Source organism: Symphalangus syndactylus, chromosome 9, assembly GCF_028878055.3.
Source record: "Symphalangus syndactylus isolate Jambi chromosome 9, NHGRI_mSymSyn1-v2.1_pri, whole genome shotgun sequence".
Taxonomy (NCBI): Eukaryota; Metazoa; Chordata; class Mammalia; order Primates; family Hylobatidae; genus Symphalangus; species Symphalangus syndactylus.
Window position 1 is genome coordinate 44,943,163 of NC_072431.2, and position 16,897 is coordinate 44,960,059.

At 37.9% G+C, this 16,897-nt stretch overlaps 1 protein-coding gene across 3 annotated transcripts in view; it reads right to left on the reverse strand.

The window, feature by feature from the left end:
* Positions 1-16,897, reverse strand: part of GPD2 (glycerol-3-phosphate dehydrogenase 2) — a 147,302-nt gene that overhangs the window by 60,408 nt on the left and 69,997 nt on the right. For all 3 annotated transcript variants that reach the window (XM_055292077.2, XM_055292076.2, XM_055292079.2), the window contains 3 exons: positions 12,527-12,651; positions 11,126-11,223; positions 9,942-10,105 (listed from right to left, as the gene is read on the reverse strand). In XM_055292077.2, coding sequence (XP_055148052.1) covers positions 9,942-10,105; positions 11,126-11,223; positions 12,527-12,651 — 387 coding nt within the window. The remainder of the gene's footprint in view (positions 1-9,941; positions 10,106-11,125; positions 11,224-12,526; positions 12,652-16,897) is intronic.

The window sequence follows — 16,897 nt, forward strand, 5'->3', positions numbered from 1 at the left end:
TACTTTTGCATATATTCGAGTTTTCCCTAATAAAATTGGATAGCCTTTGTTGAACTATTTGGCTACTTTTTAAAAGTGTATAACGAACTTAAAAATCAATGGTAGCTGACATACTGTAGGATTCCAACTACATGACATTCTGGGAAAGGCACAACTCTGGAGACAGTGAAAAAATCATTGGTTGCCAGGGGTTAGGTGAGGGGGAAGGATGACTAGACAGAGCACAGAGGATTTTTAGGCCAGTGAAACTATTCAGTATGATATGGCAGTGGTGGATACATATCATTATATATTTATCAAAGCCGACAGAATGTACACCAAGAGTGAAACTTCATGTAGACTATGGACTCTGGGTGATAATGATGTGTCAATGTAGATTCAGTGATTGTAACGAATGCTTCACTGCGGTGAGGGATGTTGATAGTGGAAGAGTCTAAACATGTGTGGGCGCAGTGGGGAAACAGGAAGTCCCTGTACCTTTGTCTCAATTTTGTTGTGAACCTAAAATTTCTCTAAAAAAGTAAAGTCTTTAAGAAGAAAAAAAAAAATCAATGGTAGTTAAAAGAAGCCATGATGCTATAATCTTCATTTTGTAAAGTCCTTTTTTTAGCTAAAAAATAAAATTATATTCACATCCCCATGTATCTAAAATATCAATATAGATTTTTAGCTATGATTCCTCTTCCTTCCTGTAAAACAGAGATCATAATATCCTATCCCAGCATACATACAAAGTTGGCTCAAAGATAATTTCTGAAAAAAAAAAAAAAAAAGTTTAAAAAACCACACTCTGCTACACAAATGTAAAACATTGCTGGTAGTAGGGACCATGTATTTGGCAAAATATATGGCATATATGCACAATGCCTGGCAAATAGTAGAGGTTCCATAAATATTTTTTGGATGAATGAGTAAATCAAGAGAAGAGTAGACAAAGATTTTTGATACAATAGCTTCTGCCTTTGATCCTGAATCTTTTTAAAATGGGTCAACTGAACCACAGAGTGGGGGAGGTAAATAGCTTACTATGAACCCACTAGAACTCTGTTCAAACAACTTACATACATCGTACTACTGGAGAACTTTTAGCACTGTCTTTAAGCTTTACATACAGAGTACAAATATGGATGACTACTATCTTGGCTTGCTATACCTGATCAAATCTACTTTGGTGGATTTTAATTTTAAAAAAAGCAAGTTATAAGAGAATGAAAGCCTGGTATTTAATACATGCCGGGCAAGTGAGCAATAAACAATTGCAAGTTTCCTGGGGGCTATTTTGCTCTGTCTCATCATCAGGAAGCTAAAACATATGCTGGATGTTAGCCTGGGTGGACACAGTGTGTCCTATTTATTCAAGGTTTCCTTTGAAGCCACCATTTATAAGTTTTGTTTCTTAGGGGTACATGTCAAACTTCATTTAGCATTAGTTGGTATCCAGATACACTGAATAGCAAAAAGGCAGCATCTGGGGGCAAAAAAAATATGCTGCTTTATGAGCAGTGATGTCAGTTTCATTTATGTAACTCACAGAAAACAAGGAGAAATACAACAGGAAAGCTGACAGTAGGAAATCAAGATTAAAACTATTCATTTAATTTAGAAGTGTAAAATTGCATATGAACAAGGAGAAATATTAAAAGCAAGTATGTTTTAAATCAATGTCTACGAGGAGGGAATCTTTAGAGGAAGTTCTAATAAAATGCTATGGTTTTTAATTCTTAAACTTTAAAGATTATACTTACCTGGAGCACGTTCATATGTGCAATATTTTTCCCTTTTATGCTAAGAATGTTTAGCAAATTTTTCTATAAGAATCTTCCAATTTTAAACATACAAGGGGATGCTTGTGGAACTGATGCTTCACTTTGGAATATTTTCACAAAAAGTAGAAATTTGGTGGACTATAGAGTATCCACGAAATGGACCCCCCCCCAAAAATAATATGGGAGTAATGTTTTATACTTATAAATTATTTTGCATTTATTATAGTAGTTCATTTAAATATCAAAACAGCCTATGAACTAGGTGTCATAAGCCTAAATTTATAGATGTGTAACACAGAGCTCAAAGTGCAGTTAAGTTTGTAAACCTAAGTCATCTCCTTCCATATTGCTGATTGATTTAAAGACCCTACAATACTTTGAAAAGTAGCTTTCTAGTATGATTGCAATGTTTACAGTTCCAAAACAATTTATCATGCCATTTTCAACATTATTTTTCTAAGATTCATCTGCGTTGTTCAGTTTATAGTTCACGCACTTTCAACGCTGTGTTTTACTCCATTATGTGAACAGACTGTATATTAAATATTCATTTTCCTCTTGATGGATATTTGCATTACTTCCCTTTTTGAAATTATACCCAGTGCTTCTATGAATTTTTTGTAAATATACCCTGGTAGACACATGCAACAGTTCCCCTAAGGCATATACCTACTAATAAAATTACTAGATCACAAGGTACCCCCAACTTTTCTAGGCATGTCCACCTGCTCTACAAAATTTATATCACCTTAGGTAACCATCATATAATACTTTTACAAAGTTTAAAAATAAAACGGAACAGCCGGGCATGGTGGCTCACGCCTGCAATCCCAGCACTATGAGAGGCTGAGGCAGGCAGACTGCCAGAGCTCAGGTGTTCGAAACCACCCTGGGCAACATGGTGAAACCCCATCTCTAATAAAATACAAAAAAATTAGCTGGGCATGGTGGCACGTGCCTGTAGTCCCAGCTACTCAGGAGACCAAGGTAGGAGAATGGCTAGAGCCTGGGAGGCAGACGTTGCAATAAGCCAAGATCGTGCCACTGGACCCTGCTTGAGCAACAGAGTGAGACTCCATCTCAAAATAAATAAATAAATAAATAACAATAAAAATAATTTTACAAATAAATAAATAAAACTGAACAATACATTACTTTAGAAATACATGTACATGTAATAAGATTATTAAAAAGAAAGACCAGGAACCCTAATAATACAATTTAGCATAGCAGTTATTTCTAGGGAAGATGAGAAAATGAAATGGTGAATAGTCACAGTTGGCTTCAATGTCTTGGTAATATCCTAGTGATATGGACAGGAGGCAGGGAAATACTGGGTAGGAGAGGGCAGTTCCCCGGCAATGGCCCCATCCACAAGCCTGGGCCCATGGCCTTAAATGAGAACTTCACATCCCTGTTTTCCCACCCGAATGTTGTTTTTTCAAAAACCACCCTGACCCACAACACCCCCATCCTGTACCTATAAAAACCCCAAATTCCACTGGCAGAGGAGTGGAGTGGCGTGGCAGAAAATGAGAGAAAAGAAGAGGCAGCTGGATGGTTGGAGAGAGGGAGGTTATCTTCCCACTCCATCCCCTTTCCGGCTTCCCATCCCACTGAGGGCCACCTCCACCACTCAATAAAATCTCTGCATTCACCATCCTCCAAGTCTGTATGACCTGATTCTTCCCAGATGCTGGGCAAGAACCTGGGTACCAAGAGGGCAAGGTGTAAAAGACTGTCACCCTGATTCTCCACTGAGCTGCTTAACACTTAGCCATCTTGGATGGCAACTGCTAAAAGAGCATTAATCATAACACACTCCTAGATGCTGCCATGGGGCCGGAGCCCAAAGGCACTCACCTTGGCCCAGGTACCTGTTTGCCTAGGTGCTCCCCCACCCACAAGGGGTTTGAGCACCCGGCCAGGTAATCAAGCCACATCCCTGTTGCAAGTCCCACGAAGGGTCCAGGCAACTCTCCTATCTCACTAGGTTTTAAGGACAGTTGTGGATCCCACAATCTTAATGACTAACTTTACAACTTACATATGTGCTACACATGTTCTTTTATGTGTATCAATATTTACATAATTTTAAACCTTGGTTGTACAATAATAAGGATACAAAAAGGGTTAGGAGCCCTGGAAATTGTCGGCAAATAGAACTTTACATTTTAAAATAAATGCATTATGTTAAGATGAAAATTTTTTTAAAATACACATTTTTAATGCATCATGCCAATACCTCCTCTTATTCAATAGTTCTTTGTTTTTATGTTTTCAGCCACCTCAATTAAATTTCATAGAAATTAAACACTGGGAGATGAAGAAAGGGATTTAGTTATGTTTACTTTTCCAAAGCAATGTGTCCTCTCACTAAACACATCTATCCTGAAAATATTTAAATAGCCAATTATCAAAGAAATAAAATAATGACAAATTACTAGTGGCCCCCCCAAAAAAAATTAAATTGAGTATTCCAAAAGTAAATATCAGTATATATCTCCAATATGTATATTTATTTATAAATTACATAATGTACATACTACTGTTTTTATAATTATAGACATTTGAACCATTTCAAATTTATAAGGACTTTAACTTTAAAAACATATCTAAGTAGAAGTTCTAATGTGTTCTTCCTATACCCTAGTGGATGGTTGTGTGCACCTCATGAGGTTCACACCCTTCACTTTGGAGATTATGGAGATTACCACTCCAATTCACAAGAATTGCATTAAGAAGCAAGTAGCCCAAACTTGCTTAAAGGACTTGCTATTAATATTCTGTTTGTAAATCCACATTGTTCAGTTATCTGTTCAATCTATTTCTATTGTTTTGAAGAAATTAATATCTGTCTGATTTAAAGTAGATAACACCCAATTCATTCAACAACTCTGTTTACATATAGTGTAAATGAGGATTAAAGACACCATTTTAAGATTTTACTTATGTTCCAGGAACTCAATGAAAAAACAAACAACAAAAAGACCAAAAAAATCACTTTTGTGATACTGGTAATTGATTTTTTTAGCTTTCCAAGTAGATAAAATCAACACCTTAAAAGACTTGTCTTTAACCCGGGCTTTGTTTTATTAAAGTGTGCAATTGCGGGTGCATGCCTAGAGGAGTAATAGCTTGCTCTTAACAAAAGAACCTGGATTCCACAATATGCCTTTTGCCAGAGGCATCGTTCCCCAAAGCATACAGCTAACTGCGTCTCCTGCTGTACCTGTAACAATTTAATTGTATAAGTCAGCCTAGTCAAGCATCTCCAGCTTGTGACTGGGAGATATGAAATTCATTGTCATTATTGTCCCTGTCATTTTGGATCATTATATCCTGCTGCAGAATTTTCCTCACTTCAGTGCATTTTTACCTCCAGGAGCCAGGGATTATAGCTGAGGTTGGGGTGGGGGCAGGACCGTGAACTACATTTACCTCAGGGGAGCCAGAGATTAAATTGGCTTTGCTCTCTCACGAGCTGAATTCATCTATTTGTATGCTGTGAGTTTTAGGCTGGAATAAAAATGAATATTCTAGTGAAACCTGGGCTTTAATTCCCCCTTTGAAACATGGATGTAACCAACTTTTATTTACATGAGGAAAAGGCAATGTAATTTCTTATAGTTGCTATTTTCATATGTGCATAAGGAATACTTAGAAACATCATCGGGTATGAAACAACAGACATCTCTGTCAATGTCTTGACTCTCAGAAAGGAAGAATTTAAAGCTGTAATTTTGTTCTTCAGTTTCATTTTATAATGGCTTAATGGAGGTATTTAATGGTTTTTAATATTTAATGATTTTTAATTATAGCTCATTTTCTGTGTACTAGATTGGATGACTGGAGTCTAACTAAAATAGCCACAGAGATTTATTTTGGGAACAAATAGAGGAAAAAAAAATAAGTTCCTGAGAAAACTGGCTACCCCTAACAGCTGGTTCACATAATCTCACAGCCTGTCAAGTCACCCAAGCATGCCATGCCCTAAACACTTTCTTCTGACTTGAGAAAGTTGGCCTGGTCACCATACTCTCTACTTGATAACTCCCTTCTCAGCAGTAATGGCCAGCTGTGAGTCTCTACTAGGCAAGTTAGAAAATACTAGGACATGTCTCAGTCAGAAAACCAGTGAGTTGACTATATGATTACTCTAACAGAATATAAGAAGGAAATACAACTGGAGAAAAAACTGGCATGTCATTTACTATCCCAACTTTCATTTCATATGGATTTCACTGAGAAATTTGAGATTCTCTCTGTCTGCATTTAAAAAGATGACAGTTATTCCTCCATTTATGTGAATTTGTTTTTCAGTGGTTAACAGTAAAATATGGCACAGATCATACTTATGCCATGCACAGAACAATAACTATAATTACTACATCAAAAAGTATGAAGGGCCAGATGAAGTGGTTCATGCCTGTAATCCCAACACTTTGGGAGGCCAAGGCAGGAGGATCACTTGAGGCCAGGAGTTCAAGACCAGCCTGTCTCTACAAAAAATAAAAATTTAAAAAAATATATAAAATGTTGGAGGGAAAAGTGCATGGAACTTATTTATTACCTTTATGAACTTTTGTGGGAGAACAAACTTTGCCTTCATCATATGCAATGGCCATCAGAATTTAATTAGGATGAACTGTGTTTATGAGAAATTAAAATTTTTATCTTTGTACATTTTGTACTTCAGAGGAAACCTCTTACAGCCCTAACATCTCTGCGTCGAAGATACCTTACAGATCTTCTCAGTGCCTGGTCCACATTAATGGCAACATTTACTAGTTTGTCCCACTATATTTTCACACCATTATATTTCACTTTTCATGAGTGCTGAAGTAAGTGTATAAGTTATTACTAATAACAGTTTTTAGTTAGCAAAACTTCTTGCAGCATTGAAAGTTCACTTGATTATCTGGTCACAGTGGCTCACACCTATAATTCCAACACTTCGGAAGTCCAGGGAGGGAGAATCCCTTGAGCTCTGGAGTTCAAGACTAGCCTAGGCAATACGGGGAGACCTTGTCTCTACCAAAAGTAAAAAACAACTAGCCAGGCATAGTGGCACATGCTAACTGTAATCCCAGCTACTTGGGAGACTGAGGCAGGAGGATTGCTTGAGCCCCGGAGATTAGAGGCTGTGGGAAGCTATGATCATGCTACTGCACTCCAGCCTGGGTGACAGGGCAAGACTCTGTCTCAAAAAACTTAATTAATTAAAATTAAAAGTTCATTTGATTACTTACACCACTTTTTCATCAGATTCAAAATTCTCCCTCGGTGGGAGTTATAAAAATTATTTCTGTTCACTTTAAAATGGCTAATTTTAATTGAATTTTATTGAATTTCACCTCAATACATTATTTTTAAAGTAAATTCAACATTATTTCAAGAAGCCTGAATGCAACTTGAAATCACTTCAGTGACTGTTGTTATATTCTCATCATGGTGATTTATGAAGAGTATGTATTTTCCTTGTTAAGAAAAGCTTATCTTACAAACTACAATGTTTAGACTTGGGTTTGCAATGATAAAAGTTCACATTGAAGTATTTTCCTCTCTGAAATACTTTAGTAGCAGGATGATACTGTAATAACATTTTTCCAGTCAAAGGGAAAAAAGGCATTCATTCCTTTTGTTGAGCATGGATTTACTCATTCAATTCTTTTACCTACATGCTCCTCGTCACCTTATTTCCATGTCAATATTCAATTTGATCATCATACCATATTATGTAAAACAAGAGTTGCCCACATGTAAATATAGTTGTAAAACCACAGAACTACACTGTTGCACATGCTTGTTTTGCCTCACCTCAAGTATGATACAGTTGGGCCTGTACCATTTCAGAACAAGGTCAAAAGACAAATTATTTATATCAAATGAGTAGAATATACTTATTTTTACTCCTTTGGCTCAAGACTTAAGATTTTACAACCAATTTCCAAAGAGCAATTTGAAAATATTTTAAATACTTTTTAAATTTTTCAGGAATTTTTGCTAAGCTCATAATTTTGCAACCTATAACAGGCTATAAAGTTCAATTCTAGATTAAAGAATTCTTTTTCCTCATGATTCTAAGAGAATAATCTTTCTTCTGCCTTGTGTAACAAAGGTTTCCCTTGGCTTCTCCATGTAGAATCAATAAGAATCTATAATTCACAACAATACCAAATAAGAATCCATAATTCACAACAATACCAAACCAATGTAAAACAGGACGTCACAAATTCAGACATGACATTTGCTAATATTTCTTTTCTTCTTCTTCTTCTTCTTTTTTTTTTTTTTTTTTTGAAATAGGGTCTCATGCTGTCGCCCAGGCTGGAGTGTAATGGTGGGATATCAGCTCACTGCGGCCACCTCAGCCCCCCAAGTAGCTGGGAATACAAGTGCATGCCACCACACCTGGCTAATTTTTTTTGTATTTTTAGTAGAGATGAGGATTCGCCATGTTGGTCTCGAACTGGGGTCAAGTGATCTGGCTGCCTTGGCCTCTTAAAGTGCTAGGATTACAGGCGTGAGCCAACATGCCCAGCCCACTAATACTTATTTTTAAAAGATTCAGATATTGACAAGCTTACAAATAAAATTGGTTAGTGCCCAATAGATCACGAAGTATAGAAAATGAGTAAGTATGTGAGAGGGTTTGTGCAGGAGGGATTAGTAATAAGAGGGAAAGGCCACAAACATTTCCATGTCAGGATGGGCAGGATGCTATTTACAGAATGCCTTCATACTCCTCCTGGACCAAAAACCTCTTTACTATAATCACCCAATAAACTACAATGGATTAACATTAAGGGTCTGATGCAGAGAAAGCAAATTCACAGTTAAGGTTGTCCTTTAACATGTAGACTCAATCAAGGGCACCAAAAAAATAGTTAAGTGGCCCCCCTGTGGTGTTCAGATGCTGGGAAGCACTGCAAACTGTGAATTTTCTAGCTTTTAATGTTTGCCTAAGACCCTTAACATTTTTCCAGTATTGTTGATCCTAGGACATTTTCTTGAGTTTGGTCCCCTTTTCCCTCTCTGTACATATACTTTTTGCATTTATATATGAAAGCCTGACAGCTGAATTGGTTCAGAAATGTAACACTGGAAAGAAGAAAAAAACACAGGGATAGCCTTTGGGACATCCAAAGTATTCAGTATAAATATCAAAGTATCCTGAAAAAAATAAAACAACAACAACAAATTCTTCTTGCTAAGAGTTTAGATATCTAATACTAAATTGAAAAGATAATACAATGGGGGTGGGAGGCTCACTGAGGTATCAAATCTAAGATGTCCTCTGCATCACAAAATTTTTAGGACTTTTTGAACATGTATAATTATCTGTGTTCAGCTATTTCCTTATAAATGGACACCCTTGGACTATATTCCAATCTCACACACTCTTTAAAACTACCAGTAAAATTTTACAAATCGCTTTGCCTGTTTTGTTTTATATTGTTTTGTGGTCCATCTGGAGATATATTAAGTGTTCCTTCAAATAAAAGTGTACAAAATTATATTGCACACATGCAAAAAAAAAAAAAGAATGAACATTGAACACATGGCAAATGGCCACTAGGTAATGTCACTATTAGAAAACATCTAACAACAATAAAATAAGCAATAAAAACTCAGAGCAGTTTAACAGACGCAATGTTCATCTACCTTCATCATATAAATTATACATTCAAGAATTGTGTCCTGTGCAAAATACAAACATGTCAATTTCAGCCCACAGGGCATGTTTCCCCCTAGGTTTATAACCCTTGAAAATGGAGGTTTCATTTAGAAAACCTAACATATCCTTAGCCGCTTTCAACATTATAATATATTCATAAGGCAAATATTCACTAGCAAACACATAACAAATTACATGGCGTGAGGGTGGGGAACAAATTCATAATGATGAGAAATGGACCAAACCAACCATGAGACACAAAGTAGAAATCAAAGAAGAAAACAAATATGTAAAATAAACAGTATTAAAGGTAAAATGTTATGGTTAGTTTTTCAGCCACTGTTAGAGAAAATGTTGAATATGTGCATGCACGTGTGTTTGTGTGTTGTGTAAGATTAGTATTTAAAGACGCAAAACTATCTCCTTAAGAATACACTATAAGGGTCATGAGTGAGAGAAAAGCATCTTGTGAGAAAAAAAAATATATCACATACCGTCATAGTAGACAATTGCTCCTACCAGTTTGTCCTTCTGGAGCATTGGGAAATGTTCAAGGGCTCTTGATTTGCTGAGGACATAACTGCTTTTCAGGCAATTGCTTCCTGCAACCAAATCATACAGCTTGATTCCTACCCAGTAGTAAGGTAACTGCCACCACCTACAGCATAAATAGGGGGGAAAGTTCTTTAGAAACAGAGTATAGCATTATAGAATATTACCTTACACTACAAGACACTTTTCATTTAAGAAAAACAAAGCATACCTACAAGTGGACTGCAAAAGAAACAGACTTATGCAACTGTTTTTGACACCAACCTAGCTGAAGTCTATAAGTAAAATAAATCAATGAGGTTTTAAATGAATCTTCTCTGAGGCAGTTGTTCTCAACCTGGCTGAATATTAGAATTCTCTGGAGAACATTAAAAATAAATACTGATGCCTAAGCCTCATACATCCAGAAACTGATTTAACTAGACTAGGGTGGGGACCTGGATGATGACAATGTGCACCCAGGATTAAGAATCACCAGTTCAGGAAGTCCTAAGTGATCTATGATGAAGGATGAACAAAATTATAAAAAATCTGTTTCCAGCCCCCTACAACATTAATGTAGCTAAAAGAGTTACATAATCTATTTGTTCATACTACCTGAATTCCAGCGTAAGGCAACTTCATGGATAGCTCTAACAACATTAGGAAAATTAAGTTTTATAATTTATAATCTGACACTTCCTAACCAAATTTCAGCCTTGGTTAACTCAGACACATAACATGACTCAAAATGGCTTGGGTTTCAAGTGGTACATGGTATGTTTACATTTTACAACAGGATACTTTAGCTCAGCCGTTTACAGTCTGCACATGATCCTCTTATGTTGCTTAATGCAAACGCAGTTGCTCATCTATATACTCTCAGAAACTGGAGTAAGAAACTACTAATTACAAATACAGAATACGACCTCCTTTGCCTTTAAAATCTAGAGATAGGCCAGTAGAGAGTAATTTAAGAAAAGCCATACTTTTAAATACGACAAAGGAAAATACTAGAAAAGGATTAAAGATTAGGACCAATTAAAACCACATTATGAAATATGCATTGGGGGATTATTTCCATTAAAACTGTTGTTCTGTTGACCGCAGAGAAGCAAATGAATACAGGTGATATCAAAAGGCTTACTTGTAAACTGGAAGCATTATAGGCAATGGAGCTGATAAATGGGGAGCAATTTCTAGCAGGTTGGCACGCTCATGAAGGGCTTCTTTTACCATCCTATACTGAAAGGCAAAACAGAGAAAATTAGTTTGGCAGTAACAGATCATAATATTTTCAAATGGCAAATAGACACCCTGCCAACTGATTGATACACAGAAACCTTCTACCTCTGAGTGAGGATAGCTCCCTCCTAATCAAATTTCTAATAATACATCATGCTGTCAACCTCAAAGATTTTTTAGAAACCTTAACTGTATTTGCATAGGAGAAAAACATGCTGTCAGAGTTCCCAGGTGTAAGATATTTTCCTGACTTGAGTTACAAGATTATTGTAGCCATTTATCTTGCATCTTCTGGACTGTCTCCCTTTCTCAGTTCCCCATAATATTTTTTCTTTGTAGGAGATAACAGATTGTTCAAATTCATGCTAAAAGTTTGCATCTTGCCTTCACGAAACCAAGCAATGATGCTTCTTAACAGTTGCACAGTATTTTACAGATTATAAAAAGGCTTTTGTCTTAACTGCTGTAGTCCTCATTATGCCTCTCTAAAAAGCCAGCATTGCTATTATAACACTAATTTTACAAATAAGATAACAGACTCATAGATTTTGAGTAAATAAGCCTGAACACATCACAAGTTAGCTGATTCTAAATCCTATGCTGTTTTCTTTGCATCCATCACAATGCTGAAGAGAAATATAAGGGGACAGATTCAAAACTGACTTGTCAAGAAAAAAAAAAGAGACAGATTCAAAACTTGACAATGTCAAGCCAGTGCCACTGTGTTCTTCATGTACAAAAAGAGATAGGAAGTTCAGCTGATTTTTTTTACCCCTCTGGGAAATGTCATCTTCCACACTGCCTTGGCAGTCTCCAAATGGTGGCAGGCTGGACACAATAAAGTGTGACATAAGAAAAGCATGACTCAGATCATCTTTTCCTTCAGAATATGTCAGTGACAATATAAGCCTATCACTGCAGCTATAGTTAAGAGGATCAATTTCGCACTCCCCCTGCATTACAACATAGCTCCCCTGAAAGTGCTTGCAAAGTAGCAATTTGGTAGCCATGGGCAAAAACCCAATCACAATTGTTAAAAGGCAACACATCCAAAAGTGATTTTGTAAATCTGCTACTTCAACATGCTTGTGAAGAAAAAGCCCCTGATTACCCATAAACATAATGCTACAGGAAAGAACTGACACACCTCTCCTGAAAGATATTCCAGCAGAATACACTAAATAGGTATTTCCAACAGGAAGAAATGCTAAAAGCCATTAAAGAAAAAAAAAAAAACCTGATTTAATTGGGTAGAAAAAAGCATAGTTGCAATTTTTGTTTAACAACCAGCATACACAATTACCTGCTCAATATCCAACTTCATGATGGCCTTCTGCAGGTATCTCACACCACCATGGATCAATTTAGTGCTTCTGCTGCTGGTCCCTGATGAGAAATCGTCTCTTTCTACAAGGGCTGTTTTTAGTCCTGTGTAACCAGAAAACCAAATTAACTTCTTAAATTACACAATTTGTATGTAATTCATTAAAGGCACTTCTCCAGGGTAGAGACAATGACAAGAAAAATTACTCTGAACATGGATAAATTTGTATTCAAAGTGCAGTACACTGTCTATATTATAATGAAGAGATTTTAGGCTCTTCCTGAGGGAAAAGTCAAGCCAGAACTAGAAGCATATTAAGCTGTGAATGAATCACAACTAGAAAATATTACAGTGCAATTTCATGGCAGTAACATACTCTGGTGCACTTAGAAGGTCAAAGGAGAGACTAGCACCCAACTCTGCCCATGTAGAGTTAACTGAATGTTGTTGCAAAGCCTTCTAGAACTCTCGTTCATCTCTCACAACAGTACAGACCTGATGCAGCCCCTCATCTCTGATCTACTCTAATGCATGCATCATGAATAAATCTAGACTAGACTTCCTTCTGTGTGTTGACTTCTGCTGAGAAATGCGTCTGGAGTGGTATTATGGTAGATATACAATGGGGAAAGATAGGAAAGAAAGAAAGAAAGAAAGAAAGAAAGAAAGAAAGAAAGAAAGAAAGAAAGAAAGAAAGAAAGAAAGAAAGAAAGAAAGAAAGAAAGAAAGAAAGAAGAAAGAAAGAAAGAAAGAAAGAAAGAAAGAAAGAAAGAAAGAAAGAAAGAAAGAGAAAGGAAGGGAAAGAAAGAAAGAGATAGAGAATAAGTTCTGATATTGAGGTGTTTATAGTCTAATTTAAAACCTTTGAACATGAAAATATTTTAGAATTACAAAGAAATACAAGCCAGTAAAAATGAACACTGTGCAGAGTAACCATGAGTAAAGAATATATTCTTGCCAGGCGTAGTGGCTTATGCCTGTAATCCCAGCACTTAGAGAGGCGGAGGCAGGCAGATCACTTGAGGTCAGGAGTCCAAGACCAACCTTGCCAACATGTTGAAACCCTGTCTCTACTAAAAATACAAAAACTTAGCTGGGCATGGTGGCATGCACCTGTAATCCCAGCTACTCGGGAGGCTGAGGCAGGAGAATCGCTTGAACCCAGGAGGCAGAGGTTGCAGTGAGCCAAGATCGTGCCACTGCACTCCAGGATGGGTGACAGGGTGAGACTCCATCTCAGGAAAAAAAAAAAAAAAGAAGAAGAAGAACACATTCTTGATAAGGAAAGGCTGAGCAAAAATAGGTTAGTTCTAGAAGTTGCCCATGCCCTCTTTACTTGAGGGCTGTTATAGATCTCCTAGGGGTAACTAGTTTTGTTTTGCTGCAGAGACACCCTGCCTCTTCAGGACTGGAGATGACCATCAGTACTACAGGTGTCACACAGGAGTTGAGAGATGAAAGCCAATACCCCAAAAGACCCAAAATATACATCGACACCAAGCCATGAGGAATTTTCATGGCCTGGAAGACTCTTGGAGGATGAAAGAATGTCATAGAATCCAATTACAATGAGAATACATAACTAGAACAGTTTGGACTCACAAAGTTCATTTAGGAGAACCTGTGCATGTATTCAATTCAAAGCCACTTATTACGTTTAATACCAAAGGGTCGTTTTTATAACTTTTAACAGTTTAAATATCGTACCCAAATGTCATCATAAAATCAGGGCAATTCCCTTGACTCAAAAGGACAAAATATTTAGAAGCTGTGGAGAGAAAAGTAGAGAACTTTGATTCAAGGGCAAAAACTGTTAATGCTTTAACTACCTAGAAAAATAACACAAAAGTTACAGGTATCACAGCCCCAGGTCACTCCTTTTAAGTATATATGCCAGAGAAAGACCTGTAAAATTCTCAGCTATTAAAACCCTAGCAATGCCTAGCAAATTTAGTACTGAATATACTAAGAACACAGAAAAATATTGGTACATATTTTTAAGAATATTGAGAGCCAAAATCCTGATATTAGAAGTGAATTAGGCATGGACTAGGCTGTCAGGTATCTCCCTGCTCAAAGAAAAGCAAGTACACAAAGTGCAGCAGTTTAATAGAGGCCAAGTTTGAAAATCCAGAAGACTCTCATCATACTCCAGGTTACAAGGTAAATTCAGGATATAAACCCAGAAAAATTAAATTTGCAAATCTCTTAAGAATGCACTATCTCAGTGAGCTATATCACCTTTTCTTAGTAAGTCCAACACAGAGTTCTTCTTCTAGCACTAAAATAGACCATTTTTTCTTCAGCTGAAGATCAGACGAGGGAGTTGACTTTCAAATGATATTTAAGAGCCAGATTATTTAAAATATACCTCTCTTTAAACCCTGAAATCACTGTCATGGCATCAAGATGCCCACACCATGAGAGGCAGGGAAACAAGGTTGAGAGAGGACAAGGAACCTCCCCCACAGCCCACAGCTTGCTCACCTGGGCCTATTCTTAGGGATAGCTACCCTAAGGTATCCTACAGGCTATGGTAGACAGACTACTTAGACAGTCTCCAGTAATTCCCAACTGCCTAGTATGTCACCCCCTGCCCTGGAGTGTGGGCTAGACTAGCACCTTTCTTCTAATGAGCAGGTGACATGGCACTACTGTGATTAGGTCATTAAAGACTGGGAAGTGCTCTCTCTCTTTCCAGTATTCTCTATTGCCCTCCTGCTTGCTTGCTCTGGTGAAGCAAGCTGTCATGTTGTGAGTTCAGGAACAAAGGGAGGCTCCTGGTCAACAGGTGGTGAGGAACAGAGACCTCAGTCCAACAACCATGCGAGTTATTAGAAAGCACTGTCCACTATGAGAGATGCAGAGCCACAGTACCCAGCTAAGGCTCACCCAGATTCCTGACCCACTGAAACTGGCTGATGATAATTGTTGTTTTATACCACCAAATTTTGGGGATAGTTTTGTAGTGACACAATTCCCTGTGTGAAGATTAACTATAGCCAAGATGGGAGAGATGGGAGTTTTCCTTGTACTTGGGGATGGAGTCGTCAGGAAAGAAGAGTCTACAGAGAAGTATGTGTTCAGGGCAGGTGGAGTGAAGAAAGGGAAAGATCATTGACAAAACCCAGCTTAAGAAAGACAAGGGGCCGGGCGCGGTGGCTCACGCTTGTAATCCCAGCACTTTGGGAGGCCGAGGCGGGCGGATCACGAGGTCAGGAGATCAAGACCACGGTGAAACCCCGTCTCTACTAAACATACAAAAAATTAGCCGGGCGTGGTGGCGGGCGCCTGTAGTCCCAGCTACTCGGAGAGGCTGAGGCAGGAGAATGGCGTGAACCCGGGAGGCGGAGCTTGCAGTGAGCCGAGATCGCGCCACTGCACTCCAGCCTGGGTGACAGATCGAGACTCTGTCTCAAAAAAAAAAAAAAAAAAAAAAAAAAAAAAAAAGAAAGACAAGGCAAATGCTTGATGTGGCCTAGCTTATCCAGGGGCTGCTTGTTACTCAGGGGCTGGAGTACAGGTACAAAGAATGGGCAAGGCAGATCTCAGAGGGCTCTTCTTACACATTCGGGTATTTGGATCTCGTCCTGTTAACCACTGTTTCTCACAAGTAAGTAATATCTAGATCTCCTCAAAAGGAAAATGCCTCTGAGAACAGAGCTATGTGTCCTGGATCAGTTTAAGAAACAAATGTTTCATCAGAAAAAAACAAGATGTGGCCAGATGCGAGTGGCTCACATCTTTAATCCTAGCACTTTGGAGGCCAAGGCGGGAGGATGATCACTTGATCCCAGGAGTTCAAGACCAGCCTAGACATCATGACAAAACGCTGTATCAACCAAAAAATACAAAAATTAGCCGGGCATAGTGGCATGTGCCTGTATTCTCAGCTACTTGGGAGGCTGAGGAGGGAGAATCGCTTGAGCCCAAAAGACAGAAGTTGCAGTGAGCCAAGATTGCACTGCTGCACTTCAGCCTGAATGACATAATGAGACCCTATCTCAAAAAAAAAAAAAAAAAAAAAAGAAAAGAAAAAGAAAAAGTGGCTCATGACTGTAATCCCAGCACTTTGGGAGGGGTGGGAGGATCACTTGAGGTCAGGAGTTCAAGACCAGGCTGGTCAACCTGGCAAAACCCCATCTCTACTTAAAAAAAAAATACAAAAATTAGTCAGGCACGGTGGTGCATGCCTGTAATCCCAGCTACTCAGGAGGCTGAGGCAGGAGAATCACTTGAACCCAGGAGGTGGAGGTTGCAGTGAGCCGAGATCATGCCATTGCACTCCAGCCTAGGTGATACAGTGAGAATCCGTCTCAAGGGAAAAAAACAAAAAGATGTAGCATGCAC